The sequence below is a fragment of the Oryzias latipes genome, chromosome 20 (genome assembly GCF_053564925.1).
Source record: "Oryzias latipes strain Hd-rR chromosome 20, Olatipes_Hd-rR_3.1".
Classification (NCBI taxonomy): Eukaryota; Metazoa; Chordata; class Actinopteri; order Beloniformes; family Adrianichthyidae; genus Oryzias; species Oryzias latipes.
This window is the reverse complement of record NC_136256.1, coordinates 26,878,397-26,897,854: the sequence shown is the minus strand read 5'-3', so window position 1 is coordinate 26,897,854 and position 19,458 is coordinate 26,878,397. Positions and strand designations below refer to the sequence as shown.

The 19,458-nt window shown below is 40.8% G+C and overlaps 1 protein-coding gene across 1 annotated transcript; it reads right to left on the bottom strand.

Moving 5' to 3' along the window:
- Positions 1-5,498: 5,498 nt before the first annotated feature.
- Positions 5,499-17,185, bottom strand: LOC101168676 (ADP-ribosyl cyclase/cyclic ADP-ribose hydrolase 1). The gene is made up of 8 exons (XM_004085330.5): positions 16,996-17,185; positions 14,489-14,615; positions 14,281-14,416; positions 13,346-13,428; positions 6,785-6,858; positions 6,037-6,123; positions 5,874-5,957; positions 5,499-5,800 (listed from the first exon to the last, which is right to left on the bottom strand). The coding sequence occupies exons 1-8, from the start codon at positions 17,139-17,141 to the stop codon at positions 5,743-5,745; spliced, it is 795 nt and encodes a 264-aa protein (XP_004085378.1). The 5' UTR covers positions 17,142-17,185; the 3' UTR covers positions 5,499-5,742.
- Positions 17,186-19,458: the final 2,273 nt, after the last annotated feature.

The following is a 19,458-nucleotide window of genomic DNA, read 5'->3' as shown; positions in this document are numbered from 1 at the left end:
CTGGCTGTGTTCTTAAAGGTGTTGAGTCAGAGGACACTCGTTTCAGGGAAAGAAGACACGGGAAATACGCTGCAGTAACCGGCAATCCGCTGCACGCAGAGGACTCAGCTGTTCTCATTTGTCAAAGCTCTTTGCTTGAACCACTTAGCTGGTTTTTGTTGGGTTTGTCTGCAACGCACTTCCTGAAACAGGCTGGCCAAATAGAGACGTGATTCCCCAAGAGAGAGGACAGCCAAAACTCACAGTCAAGGAAATGTTTGGCTGAAGTTGGAGCTTCCACTTCTGGTGATGTGATCGGGACTCAGACCCGTGAGACGCCAAAACCAGAAACTTCCTGCATGACAGCTGGACACGTTTGGGAGATTGGAACAAAAACTCCCACATGATGAGACACTTTACTGTAATCAGAACTGGAGGTGTTGGCAGCCAGTAAATACAGACAGAAGAAACCTAAACATTCCAAACGAAACATTGCAAAAAGGTCCGTTTTGTGGAGATTGTGTCTCTCTTGCACTTTGTGAGAACTGCACACTGTTGGCGGCTGCAAAAGCAGTAAATAACCTCAGAGCCCAAATGTTTGCCCTTCAAGAAGTACAGCAATAAACTGAAACCATTGGTTATTCAATTCCTCCCAGCAGGTCCCTGAGGTCATGTGACCAGGGTCTGCTGGTTGTTAAGAGAACCTGGTTAAAGTCTAAAGGTGACAGAGTCTGTGCAGCGATGGCTCCATCCCTCTGGAGCTCCCTTCCTCTCAGCCTCAGTGTTTTTATTCAAAAAACAGCTAATCTAGCAGCTATCTTTTTAAAAAAAAGATTAAATTCTTTTTTATATTCTGTGTTTTACTGTGAAACACTTTGTGATTTTTATCTTGAAAGGTGCTACACAAATAAAGTGTATTATTATTATTATTAATTCAAGTTAAATAAATTCCCTACACTTCATCGTTTTCAGACAAAAAACACATTTGAACTGACTCAGGTGTCTCCTTAGTCGGACTGACTGAACACGCCTGATCCAGGTGATCGGCAGCAAAAGGTGCAGGGAGAAACAGGAGGGTTGGGCAGCCCTGCTTTTGCCCTCACACCCTGCACTCTTTACCCCCACAGGCTACAAACACCCCACAGAGCCGGATCTCTGTGTCGTCAAGTTCCACCTGCTGTGTTTTTTTTGGCGACTGTCCACTCGAGATGACTTCTAAAAACACTGCACAGCAGTTTGGCCGCTTTGACCCCACTATAACAACGCTTAACATAATTTTCATGTTTTTTATATCAAGTTGTTTCAGATTCCACCTGCTTACACGTTGGGACGGCCTTTTTCAGGCGTTTTAACATGTTCTCCTGGCATTTTTCTGATAATGGAGTGTAAAGAAATAGCATTTCTAAGTCATTCTTTATTCAAATAATCGTAGTGAATCGGGAACAGACAAAAATGCCGTTTGAAAAAGAACGTATTTGTTATATAGAGAATATTCTGGGCGGGGCTACAAGCTCCCTGCTCCGCTCCATTCTGATTCCCCCACCTGCAGACAAATAGATCCACGAACATCTTTGTTTTTAGGGATGTGAGGGGCTGCAAGCTAGTGGGAGTGCGTGTAAACAGAGAGCTCTCAGTTATGGGTGACAGGAAGTGGGGGTGGAGTTGCTCTGAACCGATGGGCCCGTCTACAACACAGAGGTGAAGTTCTAATGAACTCCTGCTGCTCTGCAGAAACTACGTCCCAGAGAGCGACACAGGTTTTCTGGCTTTGGCTATAAATGGCAGAATTATCATTAAAAGATCACTTTGGAAATAGATCAAAAGAGGATCGGAGTGGGACTTAAACGGCAAACACCTTCTTTTAAAGTTGACAACAGATGTTCATGATTTGTAGGATTTATGCAAATAAAATAAAACTTTTGACTTGGCACAAATCAATTTTCAAATCGTAGGTTAGTGGAGATTCGTAAAAAAAAAAAAAACATGCAATGACTGATTTTTTTTATTTTTTTAAATCTCAATGTTTCTTTGGGCTTAGAATTCACACTGCATCATACTGACATGCGGTAATGATGGCTCATCAAAAATAACCCCCTGCTTAGCATAAATCACCATTCCCTTCCTGGATGAAAACACATCTGCAAAGCTTGATTATTTGTTAAGATACCGCTTAGACTGATGACAAAACTGAGATAAAACTGAAGAAAACTGCTGTAGGATGACATAAAACAGTCGTTCAAATGTAAAGAAAAAAAAAAGGCAGTTTCAGTTTGAGGTTGTGCGCTGTTTATTTAGGCCTTGAACTGATGAGTCCAGTAATGATGGAACATTTCCTCATTCTGGTTATTTGATCGTTTTGTCCTAGAACATTTATTGAGACTTGGTCAATCTTAGATTTTCCTCAGTCTCTCTGTGCCTCACAAGACGTCGGTCATTTCTTGAAGCTTCAGAAGCTCCAAACGGAAAGACCCGTTTGGTTGTAAAGTCGGGTGAAGAGTTTAAAGTCCTTTTGCTTTCTTGAGTCAAACATTTACAGCCGCATGTGAGGCAGAGATGTGTGTCACCGGTAAAATCAGAGAGAAATGGCATCACTCGTTTCAGTTTTGTCACCTCAGAACTTCTGAAGAATCTGAGAAGTCACTTTATGAAGGTTTTTGTGTGTGTGTGTGTGTGGAGGAGAGCCGCTGTGACTCAAAGCGTGAGCATCTCCGCTGACGTTCCAGTTGGCGTGGCAGCACCTCGTGTCACGGTTTTTCGCTCACACATGGGCTTCTTCGTGAATAAGTCCGAGCTGCTCTTCCCAGCAGCGAGTCGGCCTGTTTACGGTACGAGCGAGAAGGAAAGAGGAGGTTCACCTTTTGCTTCCTTCCTGCCCCTGCAGCCCCGCTGTGAGGTGGGGTTTCCTCCTGTGGGCGGCATCGCTCGCACAGACGAACACGTGACCAACCCGCCTCCACCAGCAGGTGCAGAGGGTTTCTGAAGCTTTTCTTTCATCCTCCATCTATGTGTGTGTGTCCTCCAGGTCCATCCATCATGTCTGTATACTTCTGTGTTGCCTCAGAACACCATCAGTAATACTCTCAGTCTCTGGCTGTCAGTCGTATGAAGTCACTGTGAGAATTTTTTGGATGGTTACCCTTGTGCTTCCCACACGGGGCTTCCTCAAACAGTGTAAAAAAAAAAATCACAACCTGAGTCAGATGGAGTCTAAAATTGAAAACTGTGTTTGATCTGTCTGACAGCCGGAGAGGTTCAGTCAAAGCATGAAGGATGCGTGATGAAATGCCCCCATGCAGGTCTCTGCTAGGTTAGATCGATGAACCTGTGGCAGGAAGGACCACGGGGGCGAAGCTTTACATCCTGCCCTGCAGGAGAGCTGTGACCTGATTAATTCAGAACCCAAAAGTGTCGTAAGGCAGGAGGGACAACACCTGAAGCTTTGCTTTGCTGTCAGACCAGTCAGGGTTATAGTACTGTTAGTTTCTGTAAATGATTAAGATCTTTGTCCCATGGGAATTTCAGCACAAATGGAACTGACTTTTCCACCTCAAACTCTCCAATTTACTGCTCTAGCATGTTTTTAGTCAGAGAATACAAAGCTCATCGTGTTTACAGAAGGTCTGTGTTGAATTCTATAAAATAAATAATTAAAACAGAGCTCTCAATCAGGTGAGTGATGAGACGTATTGGTGTTTACAACCTCCAGTTGTGGAGCGAGCAGGAGGCATTCTCCTACTTTAATGCATCCAGAATGAAAAAATTAAAAGTGGAATGAAAAAGTTCCACAACCTGGAAATATTAACAAAGGGACAGGGAATAGATAAACCTGGTCTGAATAGGTGAGGTAAAATGTTTACTCAATAAAATTCAATTCAATTCAATTTTCTTTATATGGCCCAACAATAGTCCTCTCAATTGGCTTCATACCAGAATCGAATTCAATCAATCAATCAATCAATCAATCAATCAATCAATCAATCAATCAATCAATCAATCAATCAATCAATCAATCAATCAATCAATCAACCAACCAACCAACCAACCAACCAACCAACCAACCAACCAACCAACCAACCAACCAACCAATCAATTCAAACCAATCAACCAATCAATGAAATGAAATGAAATGAAATGGAATAAAATAATCAATCAAATCAAATCAATCAAATCGCTACCCCTAACGACTTCACTGTATAAATTACAAGCCCATCACTCTAAAAAAACCTAAAAAATATTTTCTATCTCCACCATTGCATGTTTGGATCACCTGGAGGGGAGGAACAGGTCATTTTTTTTCACTTTTACAAGAATCTGCTAAAGTAAAATTTTTAGATTTCCTTGGCAAATCCTAATATAATTGCAGATCATATCATTTCCTTCAGTTTAAGCCAACGATCCCTGATATTTAATATCACAATATCAGGGTAAAAATGTGCTAGCTGTTCAGAACGTACACATTTTAAAACCAACATTTCTTTCCTAAGTAGCTTCCTAACGATGCTCGAGGAGTTAGGAGGTGATAGATTAAAATCTCTAAGAGGAGTTTCAACTTTGGCTGGAACCAAATGTATATTTTCTTTAGGAAAATTCAAGGTGGCAACCACTTCCTGAGGTCAAAGGTCAACAGAACTTTTGTTGTTGACTTAACCTGGTGGTGTTTGTATGAAATTTTGTTCCTATATTTTGCGGGAATCAAAGGAGACCCAAACATGAGCGATCCGACACTTTAGTGTAAACATGTACATTCGTCAAATATGAGGAAACTCACCTCAGCGTTAAACCAGATTTCATTTGGTGAGTACATTTTATTCTTTGTATTTTTAGAGAAGAACGTCTAAAAGGGCAACAATGATGGGAAGTGAGGCTGATGTGTGAGATCAAACAGCAAGAAAAGCACACCGATGACCTCACTGGTTTCACTTTGGTCACCTCAGCGCTCATTTGTAGTCTGAAAAGCCACTTCTTGGCACCGCTGTGACTCAAAGCGTGAGCATCTCCCCTGTTGCTGTGGCAGCACCTCATGTCACGTTTTTTTGCCCCGAGAGGCTTCTTCACGAAGGCCCGGTGCAAGTCCGAGCTGCTCTTCCCAGCAGCGAGTCGGCCTGTTTACGGTACGAACGCCACAGAGGCGAAAAGGAAAGAGGAGGTCCATGTTTGCTTCCTTCCTGCCTCTGCAGCCCCACTGGGAGGCCACAGAGTTCCTCTTTCTCCTGCGGGTGGCTTTAGCTAAAAGATTTATGTCCTTTTATTCCCCATAGTGTGTTTCACTAAAGTCAGATCCTGCTGTGATGAAACCTTAAACTGAAACTGCAACATGCAATAATGAAAGACAAGACTAATAAGTATTGACACAATATTATAACTAATAATAAATATGATGACCGTGTCAGTCTTTGAACCTCTCAAATTGACACTTTTGAATCCGTCAGTAAGAAATAGAAAATAATTTTATTTAACCAAATAAAGGAACAACTCATGGTTCTTTAAGGAAACACAGACATGATGCAAAAAAGCAGAAATTCAAAGACAATTATTTATTAAAAAACATTTTAATCTGTCAGCAGCCCGATAATGAACATCAACTGTGAAACATTAAAAAAACATGAATATAAAATGAACATTTTAAGGTTCCCTTTCATTTTTTTTCATTTTTACAAGACAGAAAGTTTAAAATCAAATGCCCACAAGTAAAAACATTGAGGTTAAAAATTGTGCTCTGGAAAAAGGAGGAGGAGTCTGTTTCTATCTTCTGGTCCAAAATCCTCACCAGCATGCTCCACAGGCGATCTCTGGGTCTGAGCTGCACTTGTCGATCTGGTCTCTGCATGAGAAACAGAGGATGAGAGGACAGAACCGCACCGGAGACGACCTCCTTCAACACTCAGGGACCTCACCGGGTCACTTCTTTGCAGCCGTAACCGATTCCAGCATCCAGAACGTTCTGCAGGTTCTTCAAAGATTTGTTTTCGCAGTTTGTCCTGAAACACGAGCGACAGAGAACCTCACATGAAGTTTTCAGTGAATCTAAAACACACGCGTGTTCCTGTCAAGCCTTACACTGCGTTCTTCTCCATGACCAGAACAACGTTCAAGCGTCTCACTCTGGGAGAATGCAACCTTGTCACCTCGATGGTCGCAAAAATACTGCAAAACAAAAATGACTTTAGAAATGAAAAGGGCTTTCAACACTTTTCAAACAGAATTGTCACTGAAGAAGAAAATAAACATAATTTCTAAATAAAGCTTTTAATCCTTTCAAGAATACAACAAGTGACCTACAGGAGTTTAATACTCTCAGTGTGGTTAAGGAGTTTTTTAAATTTGAAAGGGATTACCTTGGTAATAAATTTGCTTCATTACACAAACAGGCTTTTAATTTTCAGTTGGTTGTGTGCTGCATAGAAACTTAGAAGTAAAAGAGGAACAGATGACATTTTTGGTTTATTTTGAGATATTCAGTGGTTTTCTGTGCTATTTTTCTGTCAATTGTTTTTAAAAAATATGCAAAAACATAAAAATAAAAATATGGAAGCATTTGTGTAGCATAATTAAAAATGAAAGTCAAAACCAGAAATGCTTTTTCATTTTCAAAATGAAGCTGCATTTATTGACTCAAACTTAAAAAATGAAAAAGCAATCCATTTTCATTTTATTCTTCCACACTACTTATTCTGTCACTTAATTGAAGCGAAAATGCAAACAGGGATTGCCTTTGCGTTTTCACATCCACTGTAGGGGGGCGGGGCTCCTTGACTTATTGTCCTTTAAGCAGGTATTAGAGACAAAAAGAGAAAACGGAGTGAACCTTTCAGGATCGAATGGCGTCTGAATAGATCCACTCAGCATCACCGAGACGTCGCCACAGGCAGCATCTGCAAGCTGCAAGCACAATCAATCAATCAATCAATCAATCAATCAATCAATCAATCAATCAATCAATCAATCAATCAATCAATCAATCAATCAATCGACATGATATAAAACAAAAAGAATTCATGAAATACAACAGACTAAAAACGACAACCAAAAGAGGAACAGAAGTTTGTGGACACAACAGTTTAAGAAGAAACTGTACAAATTTAAATATAAAAATGTACAAATGATAAACAATAAAAGCCATAAAATACTCAAGTAAAAATAAATATTTCACTTGTAGTTTTTCAGTCTTTCTGACACTTTTTTTTTTGTAAGTCAGGAGAAAGGATTCTGGGGGGATTTGGCACAGAAACAATCTGCATTGGCACATAAATGTTTCATCATAAATGTGTTATTTTTCATTCATTAGTGTAATCCTTTTGCTTCATGCTAATAATCAGGTTACCTTCCAATTTCAAGCATGTGTGAATTTTAAAAGGATCTTTTATTACTCCATACAAATAAAAAAGGTTCTTGTGTTTGATTTTGGTCACCCGATTATTTTTTTTTAAATTAAAAACAGGGCTATTTTATCATCTTATTAGAACTTTACATATATATTGTTTTAATTATTTAACAGCTATTTGATCTTAATGTGTGTGGGAGGGGCTAAAGGGACCTAAAAAGATGTTCAGATAAATACAGAATACTAATTTAACAAAATTATCTATTTAACAATGTTTGAAAAAATACTTGTGCTGCCATCTAGTGGTATTTTGTGATCATTTAAAAAATTATATATAAATATTATCAGTGATCCTTGAGATGCTTGGATATAAGAGCAACAATGGGAGAAAACAATACCCACCATGGAAGCAACGGTAAGAGGCCAAAATCAAGGCAACTCGGAAGGATGTGAGTAAGCCTACAGAGGGTTATAGAGGTACAATGAGAAAGCAAGTACCTAAGAGATACAGCCAGATGCCCATACCTGAAGCACTGGAAACTGCCAAACAAAGGCCCTTAGCCTTGAGCAGCCGCCTAAAGAGGTACACAAGAGACAATGAAGCCAGACGGATAAACAGGCTGTTCGCAACTCAACCTGTGAAAGTGTAAGGTCAGTGGCAGGGTCAAAACAGCCGATCAGACCCACCAAGGCTAGAAACTGAACAGTACTGGAAAAGTATATGGGAGAAAGAGACAGCACATAACAGCAATGCCCAGTGGCTAATCTCTCTGAGAAATGAACATAGCACAGTGGCAGACATCCAAAAAAGAGTCTCGGGTATGAAGAACTGGACAGCACCGGGCCCTGACATGATACATGCTTACTGGCTAAAGAAACTCACCGCACTCCACGAGCACCTGGCAGCACAAATGAACCAGCTGCTAAGACATGGGACTCACCCCGAATGGCTAACGGAAGGGCGAACGATCCTGATCCAGAAGGATCCCTCAAAGGGTGCAGTCCCATCCAACTATCGGCCAATAACCTGTCTCTCCACAACATGGAAGCTCTTGTCTGGCATCATTGCAACCAAGATAAATAGGCGCATGGATCAATACATGAGTAACACACAGAAGGGCTTTGGTAGAGATTCCAGAGGAGCCAAACACCAACTCCTGGTTGACAAAACAGTCGCTCAACCTGTGCAAAGTCTGGATTGATTACAATAAAGCCTATGACTCAAAGCCACTATCCAGGATGAACCATCCAAGATACATGAGTACATCAAGCTCAAGGCCCCAATTGACAATGTGCTCAGTGAATGTCTCAGGCAATGGAGAGCAGAGGATGCAGTGCTGGAGGACAGATCCTCATGGGAGGACAAACCCCTGCATGGGATGCATCACTGGACCATAACTGAAGTGGCTGATATCAACAAGTCCTACCAATGGCTAGAAAGGGCTGGCCTACAGGACAGCACTGAAGCGCTCATCCTGGCAGCTCAGGAAGAAGCCCTGAGCACCAGAGCAATAGAGGCTCAGATCTACCACACCAGACAAGACCCATGGTGTAGATCTACCACACCAGACAAGACCCAAGGTGTAGGCTGTGCAAAGAGGCACCTGAAACAATCCAGCACATAACTGCAGGGTGTAAGATGCTGGCAGGGAAAGCATACATGGGGCGCCACAATCAAGTGGCTGGAATAATATACAGGAACATGTGTGCAGAATATGAACTGGAAACCCCAAGGTCAAAATGGGAAACACCTCCGAAGGTGGTAGAGAATGAGAGGGCAAAGATCCGGTGGGACTTCCAGATCCAGACTGATAGGATGGTGATGGAGAACCAACCAGACATTGTAGCGGTGGACAAAGAACAGAGGAAAGCCGTTGTGGTGGATGTGGCAGTGCCAAGCGATGGGAACATCAGGAAGAAGGAACATGAGAAACTGGAGAAATACCAGGGACTCAGAGAAGAACTGGAGAAAGCCTGGAAAGTGAAGGTGACAGTGGTGCCTGTGGTAATTGGAGCACTCGGGGCAGTAACCCCCAAGCTGGAGGAGTGGCTACAACAGATACCTGGAAAGACCTCAGACCTCTCAGTCCAGAAAAGCGAAGTGCTAGGAACAGCTAAGATACTGCAGGACCCTCAAGCTCCCAAGCCTCTGGTAGAGGACCCGAGCTTGGAGGAGAAACCACCCGCAGAGGGTGAGAGGGGCGTTTTTTTTAATATATATATATATATAATGTATATTTGGATTTGGATATTTGTATTTATTTTGTTTCAATAAATTATAAGTTGTTTGTGTGGATGACATTTTTTATTCCAAAGAAATTACAAAAATTCCTCTTCATGGCTGAAACAAAATGTTCATGAAGAAGCCACAAAATAATGATAAAAAAAATTGTTATTATTTATTTTCCTGATTCATTAATTTCATTCATTTCATTAATTCATTTAGTATGTTCCTGAGACATGGCCCACTCATCTATGTCCATTATAATGGACATTTTATTTACCTTTATTTTCCTAAGGAATTAAGAGATACCTTTTTCCCCTACCAAGATGGTTGCTATACCAGCAACCTCAATTTATGGAAAGGTGACAGGTAACTCAAATATTCTGTATCTATTGCTTTTTTTACCTTGATTATTTTATATATTCTTAGTCATAAACATGTTAGGAACATTATTTTTAGATCTGAAAACAGTTTCCTTTTTTCTGTTTTAAAATTGCAGGCATTTAATGAATGTCAACTGTAGAGGACACCAGGACCATTTTAATGTATTTAATGGCTGCACATTATTTTTGGAGAAAAAAGTGAAGCATGGAGGATTCTATACCAGATCATTGAGGGAGATTCAGATTTGGAGCTTTCGGATGATGAAAAGGATGAGGAGGATGAGATTTAGTCTGTGATAGGTGATGAGGAAGATGAAGAAGATGATGAGTCAAAGAAAGAGCAGTAAAGTCGTCGTGCTCTATGTTTTATTTCGTTTCAGGCTAATGTCTTACATTTTATGACCATGTTAGAACACTATAGTATTTGTACTATGTTTAAATGAAAAAAAAAAAACTGTTGCTTTTTTATTAACTTGATTTTTTGTGCTTTTTAAACAACCATCATCACGTGTTTTCAACTGTGCTACCAGGGCGGCCTGCCTATTGAGATGACCCCAAAAGTTTGTGAATACTGGAGTCCAATCCCGTACTTTTCACAGTACATTAATAACAACATTTACGAAGATCTGTTTTTGTTCTAGTTGTGTTCCAACTACCAGGGAATCACACTCCTCACCCTCCCCGGGAAAGTCTATGCCAGGGTACTGGAGAAGAGAGTCCGTCCGATAGTCGAACCTCAGATTCAGGAACAACAATTCGGTTTCCATTCTGGTCGTGGAAAAGCGGACCACCTTTACACCCTCTTTGGGGTGCTGGAGGGTTTGTGGGAGTTTGCTCATCCAGTCCAGATGTGTTTTGTGGATTTGGAGAAGGCGTTCAACCGCGTCCCACTTGGTTTCCTGTGGAGGGTGCTCTAGGAGTATGGGGTCCGGGGAGCCTTACTTAGGGCTGTCCGGTCTCTGCATGACCAGAGCAAAAGCTTGGTTCGCATAGCTGGCTGTGAGTCAGACCTGTTCCTGCTGCATGTAGGGCTCCGGCAGGGCTGCCCTTTAGTACCAGTTCATAGTTTTTATGGAGAGAATATCTAGGCGCAGCCAGGGGCTGGAGGGGGTCTGGTTTGGGGACCACAGGATTTCATCTCTGCTCTTTGCAGATGATGTTGTCCTGTTGGCTTCATCGAGCCGGGACCTCCAGCGTGCATTGGGGCAGTTTGCAGCCGAGCGTGAAGCGGCTGGGATGAGGGTCAGCACCGCTAAATCTGAGGCCATGGTTCTCGACCGGAGAAAGGTAGTTTGCCATCTCTAGGTGGGTGGAGTGTCCTTGCCCCAGGTGGAAGAGTTTAAATATCTTGTTCATGAGTGAGGGATGACCGGAGCGTGAGATTGACAGGCAGATCGGAGCGACGTCCGTAGTTATGCGGTTGCTGTACCGGTCCGTTGTGGTGAAGAAAGAGCTGAGCCAAAAAGCAAAGCTCTCAATTTACCGGTCGATCTTCCTCTGTAGCAGATGGTCCAACAACTAACAAAAAAGTGATATAGAATTTTAGTTTTTTAGAATAAAATTTAATGTTTTTCGGGTAAATATCATTCTATAGATTTAATCTGCTCCTTTTTTCTGATTTTCCAAATTGAGTTCTATTTTCACAGAAATATCCTGTTGTCCTCTACAATGGACATGTTGTGAAATTAAAATACCTTTTTTTTTCCAAAATTAAAATTTTAAGGTGTATTTTTTAGGCCCAAATCGATAGGAAATCTCACAAAACCAGGGGCCTCATTTATAAAACTTTGCGTAGGATTTGCGTCAGAAGTGGCGTACGGATGAAACATAGGACGTGCGTACGCAAAGAAATATTCGGATTTATAAAACCGTGCGCACGCACATCCTACGCATCTTTCCCTTAATAAATCACAACCGATTCTAAATGCAGCGCAGCTTTTTGCGGCTTCGTGACACGCCCGGAGCGCTAGATGCATGCGCCGGGGGGACCGGAGCGCCAGATGCACCGGGTGACACGCGTGGTTCCTCCGAGTGCTCCACTGTAACGCCGGGCCCAAAAGCCCGCAGAGGTCCAACAGGACGGCTGGAGGAAGTCGGATCGGCTCATAAGCCACTCGTCCTCGTTTGCCAGCAAGTCTTGTTGCTGTCTAAAGATGCGTTCACTCCGAATTCTTCCATTTGCCACATCTTCTATTAAGAGCGCAAGATCAGCCATTGTGCGTCATTACGCATTGTGATGGGGCATTCTATTTCCATCCATTTAATTACATCTGACAAGCTACAGATATCGGTAATAATCGACGTGGAAATGGGAAATTGTTCAGCGCAAATGTAATTTCTTGTTGCTTTCTGAATGGTCGAGACATACGCCATACAATGTTTTTTTCAAAAATAAAACTAACTAAAGGCATATGCATGAATACCATAATTCCATAGCTTATGAAGAAATGTTTTAATATGAAGACAAATTTCCCCAGTGGACAATTAGTACATCTGTCCCTCCGCACGCCCGCACCTATATCTGCTCCGCCAGATGGACACATTGACGAGAATATCAGTTTTGTACATTATTTCGTTCTGTTAACTATATTATTTATGAGGATGAATTGCACAACGTGCCAATATTGCAGAACATATTTCACTTTTCTTTCTGCAAATATGTGTTCATTTGAATTTCTTTTGTAATTTTCGTTTGATCTTTTTTGTTTGTTTCACTGCTGATCGATCAAATGGGTGTTCGTGTAGGCTGTCAATTTTGAGACTTGCTTTGTGAAGTCTTCATGTTATTTATGAGAGGCAGGATTGTCACTTTCACTTTCACGTGTTTCTACCATCTGCCGACGGTGTCGCCGTTTCTCATTTCATCCGTTTTTGTGCGTACGCCTGGGTCAGAGCTTGCGTGGAGGACCGCACATTTTCCCGTCAAGTTTGCTTTTTATAAATCTCAACTATTGCGTAGAGAGTGGCGTACGCCTTCTTTTGTGCGTACGCAACGTTTATAAATGAGGCCCCAGAACTTCTGGTTCTTCATTTATTGTGATTTTTTCTTAAAGTTTAGGAGAATGTGTTGAGATGTAATTTAGGATGTGACTAAAAACAAACCATAAAAGGAATTTTAATGCAGGTTTGAGGGAAATTATCTTTAGAACTTTAATAAAACTGCATGAAGTACAAATAAAACCTTGAAGCCCCGTCCATCTAAACCAGAGCGAAGCCTCTTGGACAGTGTGGGCTGCAGCTCAGGAGAATGCAGAGCAACGTGGCTCCAAGGACACAAAGCCTCATTGATGAAGAAAACAGGCAGTGCATCCTTATTTTGTTTTCTCCTCTTCATCCCAGCTGGTAAGGCTTTTTCTGCACCCGATGGTTCAAGCAGCAATTCCTTTTAACGCCTCCTTTGTTGAATTTTTTAAAAGCAAAAGTCAATTTTTGACTCACAGCAGCTGAAGCTCGATTCCAATAAGAGCGCATGGGGTTGTTCTCGCAGGCTGAGTATTCCGGGCAGCCGGAGGAGAAAGTTTCTGTCGCAGGAAAAAAAAAGAAACAGTTGTCAGGATTCAGGCCGAGCTTCTTAGCGTAAAGGGAAACGGCCTCCCATGATCACACTGCATGAAAGAACACAATCCAGAGGTAACCCACAAGTTATGGAGCTACTTTACATCCTATTAGAGACATTTGAACCTTAAACTACATTGAACAGAACTGCAGAGACGCTAAAAACTCTATCCGGATCATAAATCAGTAGTTTCAGACTTTATGGAAGTCGGAGCCCCTCTGAATTTGATCTAGCAACATGCTAGCAGCAGCCAGGTTTGTTTACAACAGAACGAATGATTTGAGGACCCCTTTGAAAACGAGATGACACATCTCAAGGGGCTTATCCTTCAAACAAATAAATTGAAATTTATTTGGATTGAATGTGTGGCGGATGTGAAGGTTTGTTATAAACGTTTTTCAGATCCCATGTACTCAGTTCAAGCCTGATCCCATCTTTGATCGGGTTAAAAACATTTTGCACATGTACCTCCAACTAACCAGTGAAGATCACAAATCATTGAAGAAAAAAGGTTCAGAGTACTGTCTAGTGGGTCTAGATGACCCAACTCCCAATGTTAAAGTGCCTAGGATAGCACAAGGGTTACATAAACTGACAGGTATCAGGCTGGAACCAGACAAAATCTCTCATGAGGGATTTTTCTGCGTCTTGCTCTTTGTTCTGCAGTTTGATAAATTTGATAAATTTCCCTATAGTTTGGCTAAACTGATATTAAATGTGACTGTTACTGATTCATCTGGTTTATTGTGAAACACGTTTCCAGTGAAAAGATAATTAAAAAAATGTTTAAAAAAACCTGGAACAGTTCAGGTCTCACCGTTGCTGCCCTTCTTCCCGCACCAGGTCAGGCCGTCCACCATGGCCCCCAACGGCGTGTCCTCCAAGGTCACAAGGCAGTCTCGTTTCTGGGTAAAGGAGTGGGCCACCTCCTTTGTTTTGCTCCAGAACAGCACCTAATCCCCAAACAGAGAGATTTGACGCCTCGCTGTGACACCGGTTCAGACAAACGCAGTGTGGCTGTTTACTCTGTTGCATTGAGGTTTGAAGGACACGGCCTCGATGAAAGGGTCATAGGCGTCCGTGGTAACGGTGCAGGGGTCTCGGTTGATATAGGCTCGCTGAAATGCATCCCACACATTCTGGCAGTTTAAACTGCAAAACAAAAAAAACAAAAAAACAGTATTTAAGGTCAGTCCGTTGTGACTTTTATTTCTAAAGTTAGGTTCACACTGAGTGCGTGAGCGTAAAATGCGAGTTCTTGAACAAGCGTTTGGCATAATATGTTCACACTGGACTAGCAGGGAGGGACTTCCTCTTTTTCTTTTGTTGCTCTTTGTAGCACATGAACCTACAGTTGGAAGAGACTTAGTGTGACATGTCGAAGCGTTGCAAATCTGTGGAATTAGCTATAACTAACTTCGGGAACGAAATTATAATTCATGTGATAAGTCATTCAAAAACACCGATGTTAGCAACACTTGGATTAACAGCAGATGCCTTCACATTTCTGTCTGTGCATATCTCTAAACAATGCATGGAAGACACAGAGGATGTTTAGAGATTGGATTTATTTCTTTTAAAAAGCTCTGCAAAAGCATCGGTAATCAGGTCTCCATGTCTGGGTTCATTCACATCCCAATGCGCTCTCCGTCCTGCTGCTAAAGCTCTCTGGCTGCTGCAGTATGGGATGTTGTAATAATAATAATAATAAACCTTATTTGTATAGTGCTTTTCAAAATAAAAATCACAAAGTGCTTCACAGTAAAACACGATAAAACACGGTAAAACACAGAATATAAAAAAAAAATTAAAAAACCAATTTTAAAAAAATAGGTTTTTAGATGCTTTTTAAAAGAAAACACTGAGTTTGCAGATCAGAGGATCATGTAACCATTGCTGCTAAGACTCTGTCACATTTAGTCTTTAACCGGGTTCTCTTACTAACCAGCAGACCCTGGTCACATGACCTCAGGGAACTGCTGGGAGTGTACGGCTGCAAAAGGTCTTTTCTGTAGACCGGTGCTTGGCTAAGAGCTGTGTATGTTAAAACTAGATTTTAAAATGCACTCGGTAGCTGATAGGGAGCCAGTGCAGCTGGATTAATGAAGGGGTGATGTGTGAAAACTTGAATGAATTGGTTAAAAGCCTTGCAGCAACTGGACAACCTGGAAGCCATTCCAGAGAATTTTTGCTCAAACACGTGAACATGGAGTTGCAGTAATCAAGACGAGAAGATATAAAAGCGTGGATGAGCATCTCCATCTCAGAACGTGACACAATTGGACTCAGTTTTGCAATGTTTTTTGGATGATAAAAAAAAGAGCAAACAAAGTGACCCAACATGAGAATCAAGGGATAAACCGGGTCTAGAGTCACGCCAATATTCTGCAGCTAAAATCTGGAACAGCCTCCCTGAAGGCGTAAGACAGGCCTCTTCTGTGTTCATGTTCAAATCTAGACTTAAAACATTTCTGTTTAGCCGTGTATATGACTGAAAGGTCCTATCTGCACCTTTCTTTCCTTCCTTTCTTTTTAAATCTTTTTTTTTTTTTTCCTTTTCTTTTAAAGTAAATTTTATGTTGATTATTTCTATGATTTATTGTGATTTTAATGCATTTTTCTGTTTTGTGAAGCACCTTGAATTACTTTGTGTACGAATTGTGCTATACAAATAAACTTGCCTTGCCTTGCCTTGCCAAGGTTCCTGACAGATAAAGGAAGCAAGTGAACCAAACCACTGAACTATCTGGGGGAGGGAACTGTCAGGAGCACAGACTAGGACCTCAGTTTTGGCTGTTATTCATCCAACTCTTGGCTGGATCCAGACACCTGCATAAAATCTGTATTTTATAAACATCCTGGGGTTTAAAAGACACATAAAGCTGAATATCATCAGCATAAAAATGATAAGAAATATCATTAAAAGAAGTTAACTGCAAAGGCAGCTAATATAAAATGTCCTCCATCATAAGAAAAATGCCACAAGAACAAGTTAAAAACAACACTTTCATTGGAGTGATCATCTTATTACAATAGAGTTAAGGATCTATTGTCTAAACAGGACCTGGAAAAATTCATTCACACGTTCATCTTTAGTCAACTTCCAAAATAAGCAATCAGGAACCTGCAGTTTATTCAGAGGTCTTTCTGCTCGGGTTCTAACAAAGACCAAATCGGTCCAGTTCTGGGGTATTTCCACTGGCTGCCAGACTTTCAAGTTCTGGTGCCGGTTCCTAGAGTCCAAACCATATAGAAGATGCATTTAGCTTCTATACTCCACAGATCTGGAACAGACTTCCAGAAAGCCTGAAACTGTTTATTTCTATCCAGGTCAAAGATCCATTTTTATCCAAAAGTTCACATCTACACTGTTAGTTTAATTTGAATTCATTAAACCTTTCTTATATTTGTCTGTATCTGTTTACATCGCATGGTTTTTGTGTAAATAAGTATTAACTCAGAGACAGACTGTTAATGATTGAACAAATGGATTCAAACCCAAACTGACTGCACAGAAGCTTTCAACACTTACTCCTTGAACTTTTGGCATCTTTTCAGGAAAGTGTCTTTTATTCCTCCAGAACGTCTGCCGATGGTCAGTCCCAGACCCAGACCCAGTCCCAGAGCAACAGACACCACCACCACCCCCACCACCACAAAAACGACCATGCGCCTCATGCCAGATGCTCGCACTGTTAATGAAGGGCGGCGCTGAAGGTGCAGTTTTATAGTTTGATTATGTGGACATGGGAGGCAAACTGAAACAAGTTCACAGTATTCCTTCCAGTTTTTTTTTTCTTTTAACCTTTGGAATTATTATCACTCCCCTAAAGTATTGTTCTGATTTTAAAGCTCAAGGTTTATTATCCCAGATAAAAAGTTTCACATTTGGATATTTGCAATAAAGATGAAATGTAGGTTATAATGTGTTATCTTTATTGATGTCAAGATTTGAACTGCACGTTTGCTTTTTCTACTTTCTGTTATAACATTTGCAGAATAACTGAAATAATGAACTTTATTAACAGTTTCTAGATTGTCTGAAGGCTAGTTAAACTTCCACGTCTTACAGATCCACTTTGATCCATTTCCAAATCGTTCTCAGTGGTCTTTTATTATGATTATGCAGTTTTCATCCAAAATTTAAAAAAAAAATCTGACATAGTTTCTGCAGAGTGGCAGGAGTTCATTAGAAACGCACCTCTGAATTGACGGGACTGTGAGAACGGAGCCGCCCTGCCCTCCTTCCCCTCCCCATCGCTGAGCAGGGAGCTTGTGGCCCACCCAGCACAGGTACTACATCACGAATACCATCTTTTTCAGGACAGTTTTAGCTTAATTTTCTTAATATATGCCCTCCTACATAAAAAATAAGGCCACATGAAGAAATTTAAACCACCAAAAACAAAAAATTTTTATCGGAGTGAGTCATTAACGAACAAATTAGTTTATGAAATGCAAAAACTCAGAAATTATTGGTTTGTAAATTCAAAATAAATATGGGAAAACGTGTAAAAGTAGCTGTCAGGTTTGGAAGGAGTTAGTGTAATGGTGCGGGTCAACTTCTCCCTTTTCTAGTTTGTCCTCATCTGAGAGAATCTTCACCTCTACAATCTAGTGATGGTTCCATACCACCATCACCAATTTTGTTACCAACTACTCTGTTGAAGCACTGAATACTAATTAATAAATGAAAAAATAAAAGTCATTTTTAGATATTTTTGGTTATCAGGTGAGTTACTCCAGTCTTTTGTGTCCAAACTCCTTCCAGCCCACAACACATGAATGGGCTCCCATTAGTCACGTGACCAGAGGAGATGGGATGTTCTTGTTACCCATAGCAACAACGAGGTGCGGAAAGATGATTTTAGAAAGAACACTTTTGTATTTTTAACCTTGCACATTAAATTTGTTCTCTGGCCAATTTGATGATATTTTTTGTAGGATGACAAACAGTATATTTGAGAATAAAAATTCACCAATAAGAAATATTTGTTATTACTATTATTTTATCCAAAAAGTAATCTGTATCGTGTGGAATTTTTAAACTGTGGTGTTGTTTGTTTTAAAACATTTTTTAAAGCATTTTCTTTTTAAATTTGCACATTCCAATGCTTATTGCTTCAGGCATCAGGTTCAATATGTGAAACCATGACTTGCTGACGGCCCAACTTCAGTTGAAGTGGTGCAATCTGGTTTTTTCCCATGCAGACACATGAGTTTGTATGCTGTCAACAACACATTTCTGCAGCTTATTCTTGTCTTGGCTGCTAATCTGTTCTCAGCAGATCATACTCACTCCAACACTTGATTATCTATGTCATTTCAGAACTTTTCCCTATTAAACAAAAAGGGAAATTTAGAGAGCAATTAAAACAAAAGTTATTTTTTTAAGTCATTTTTTAACTGTAACCCTTGTGCTATCCTAGTCACTTTAACATTGGGAGTTGGGTCATCTAGACCCACTAGACAGTGCTCTGAACCTTTGTTCTTCAATGATTTGTGATCTTCACTGGTGTCCATGGATTACATGAAATCTTTCCACCTTTATCCACCTTTGTCATGGTAGGGAGAACACGTCAATGTAAGGGAAGGGTCATCTAAGATAGCACAAGGGTTAAACCAGATTTCTTTTTCATGGGATTAGGTGGGAATACTCAGAGCTTCTTCCTAGTCGTCAAGCTCAGCCTGACAAACATTTAGATTCTCTGGTAAATACATGGTGTTCCTGCAGACTTTGCACATTCCTGGAGCACATCTGACTTGATTTCTCCTGCAGTCTTCTGGAATTTGGTTCGAGTGTTCAGGTTTGGCGTGACTGAAGGTGTCTAATTCAAGCAGCTCTTTGAGATGCAGCAGAACGTGTGAAAAGTTTAAATAAAAGCCGATTTGAATGAAAGATTAAGGTGGAATCCTCCCAGTTTGTGGTGAAAATGATGGATCAAACACAGAAAATGACAAAAATATTGTAATGTGGATGTGTGTTAAATTTTAT

Bases quoted from the DNA above. Each gene is read 5' to 3' on its own strand.
- LOC101168676 (XM_004085330.5), bottom strand. From the start codon at position 17,141: ATGAGGCGCATGGTCGTTTTTGTGGTGGTGGGGGTGGTGGTGGTGTCT. The intron at 14,616-16,995 runs GTAAGTGTTGAA...TTTGTTTTGCAG, and splicing joins AGATGCCAAAAGTTCAAGGA to TTTAAACTGCCAGAATGTGT. The intron at 5,958-6,036 runs GTAAGGCTTGAC...CTCGTGTTTCAG, and splicing joins GTCATGGAGAAGAACGCAGT to GACAAACTGCGAAAACAAAT.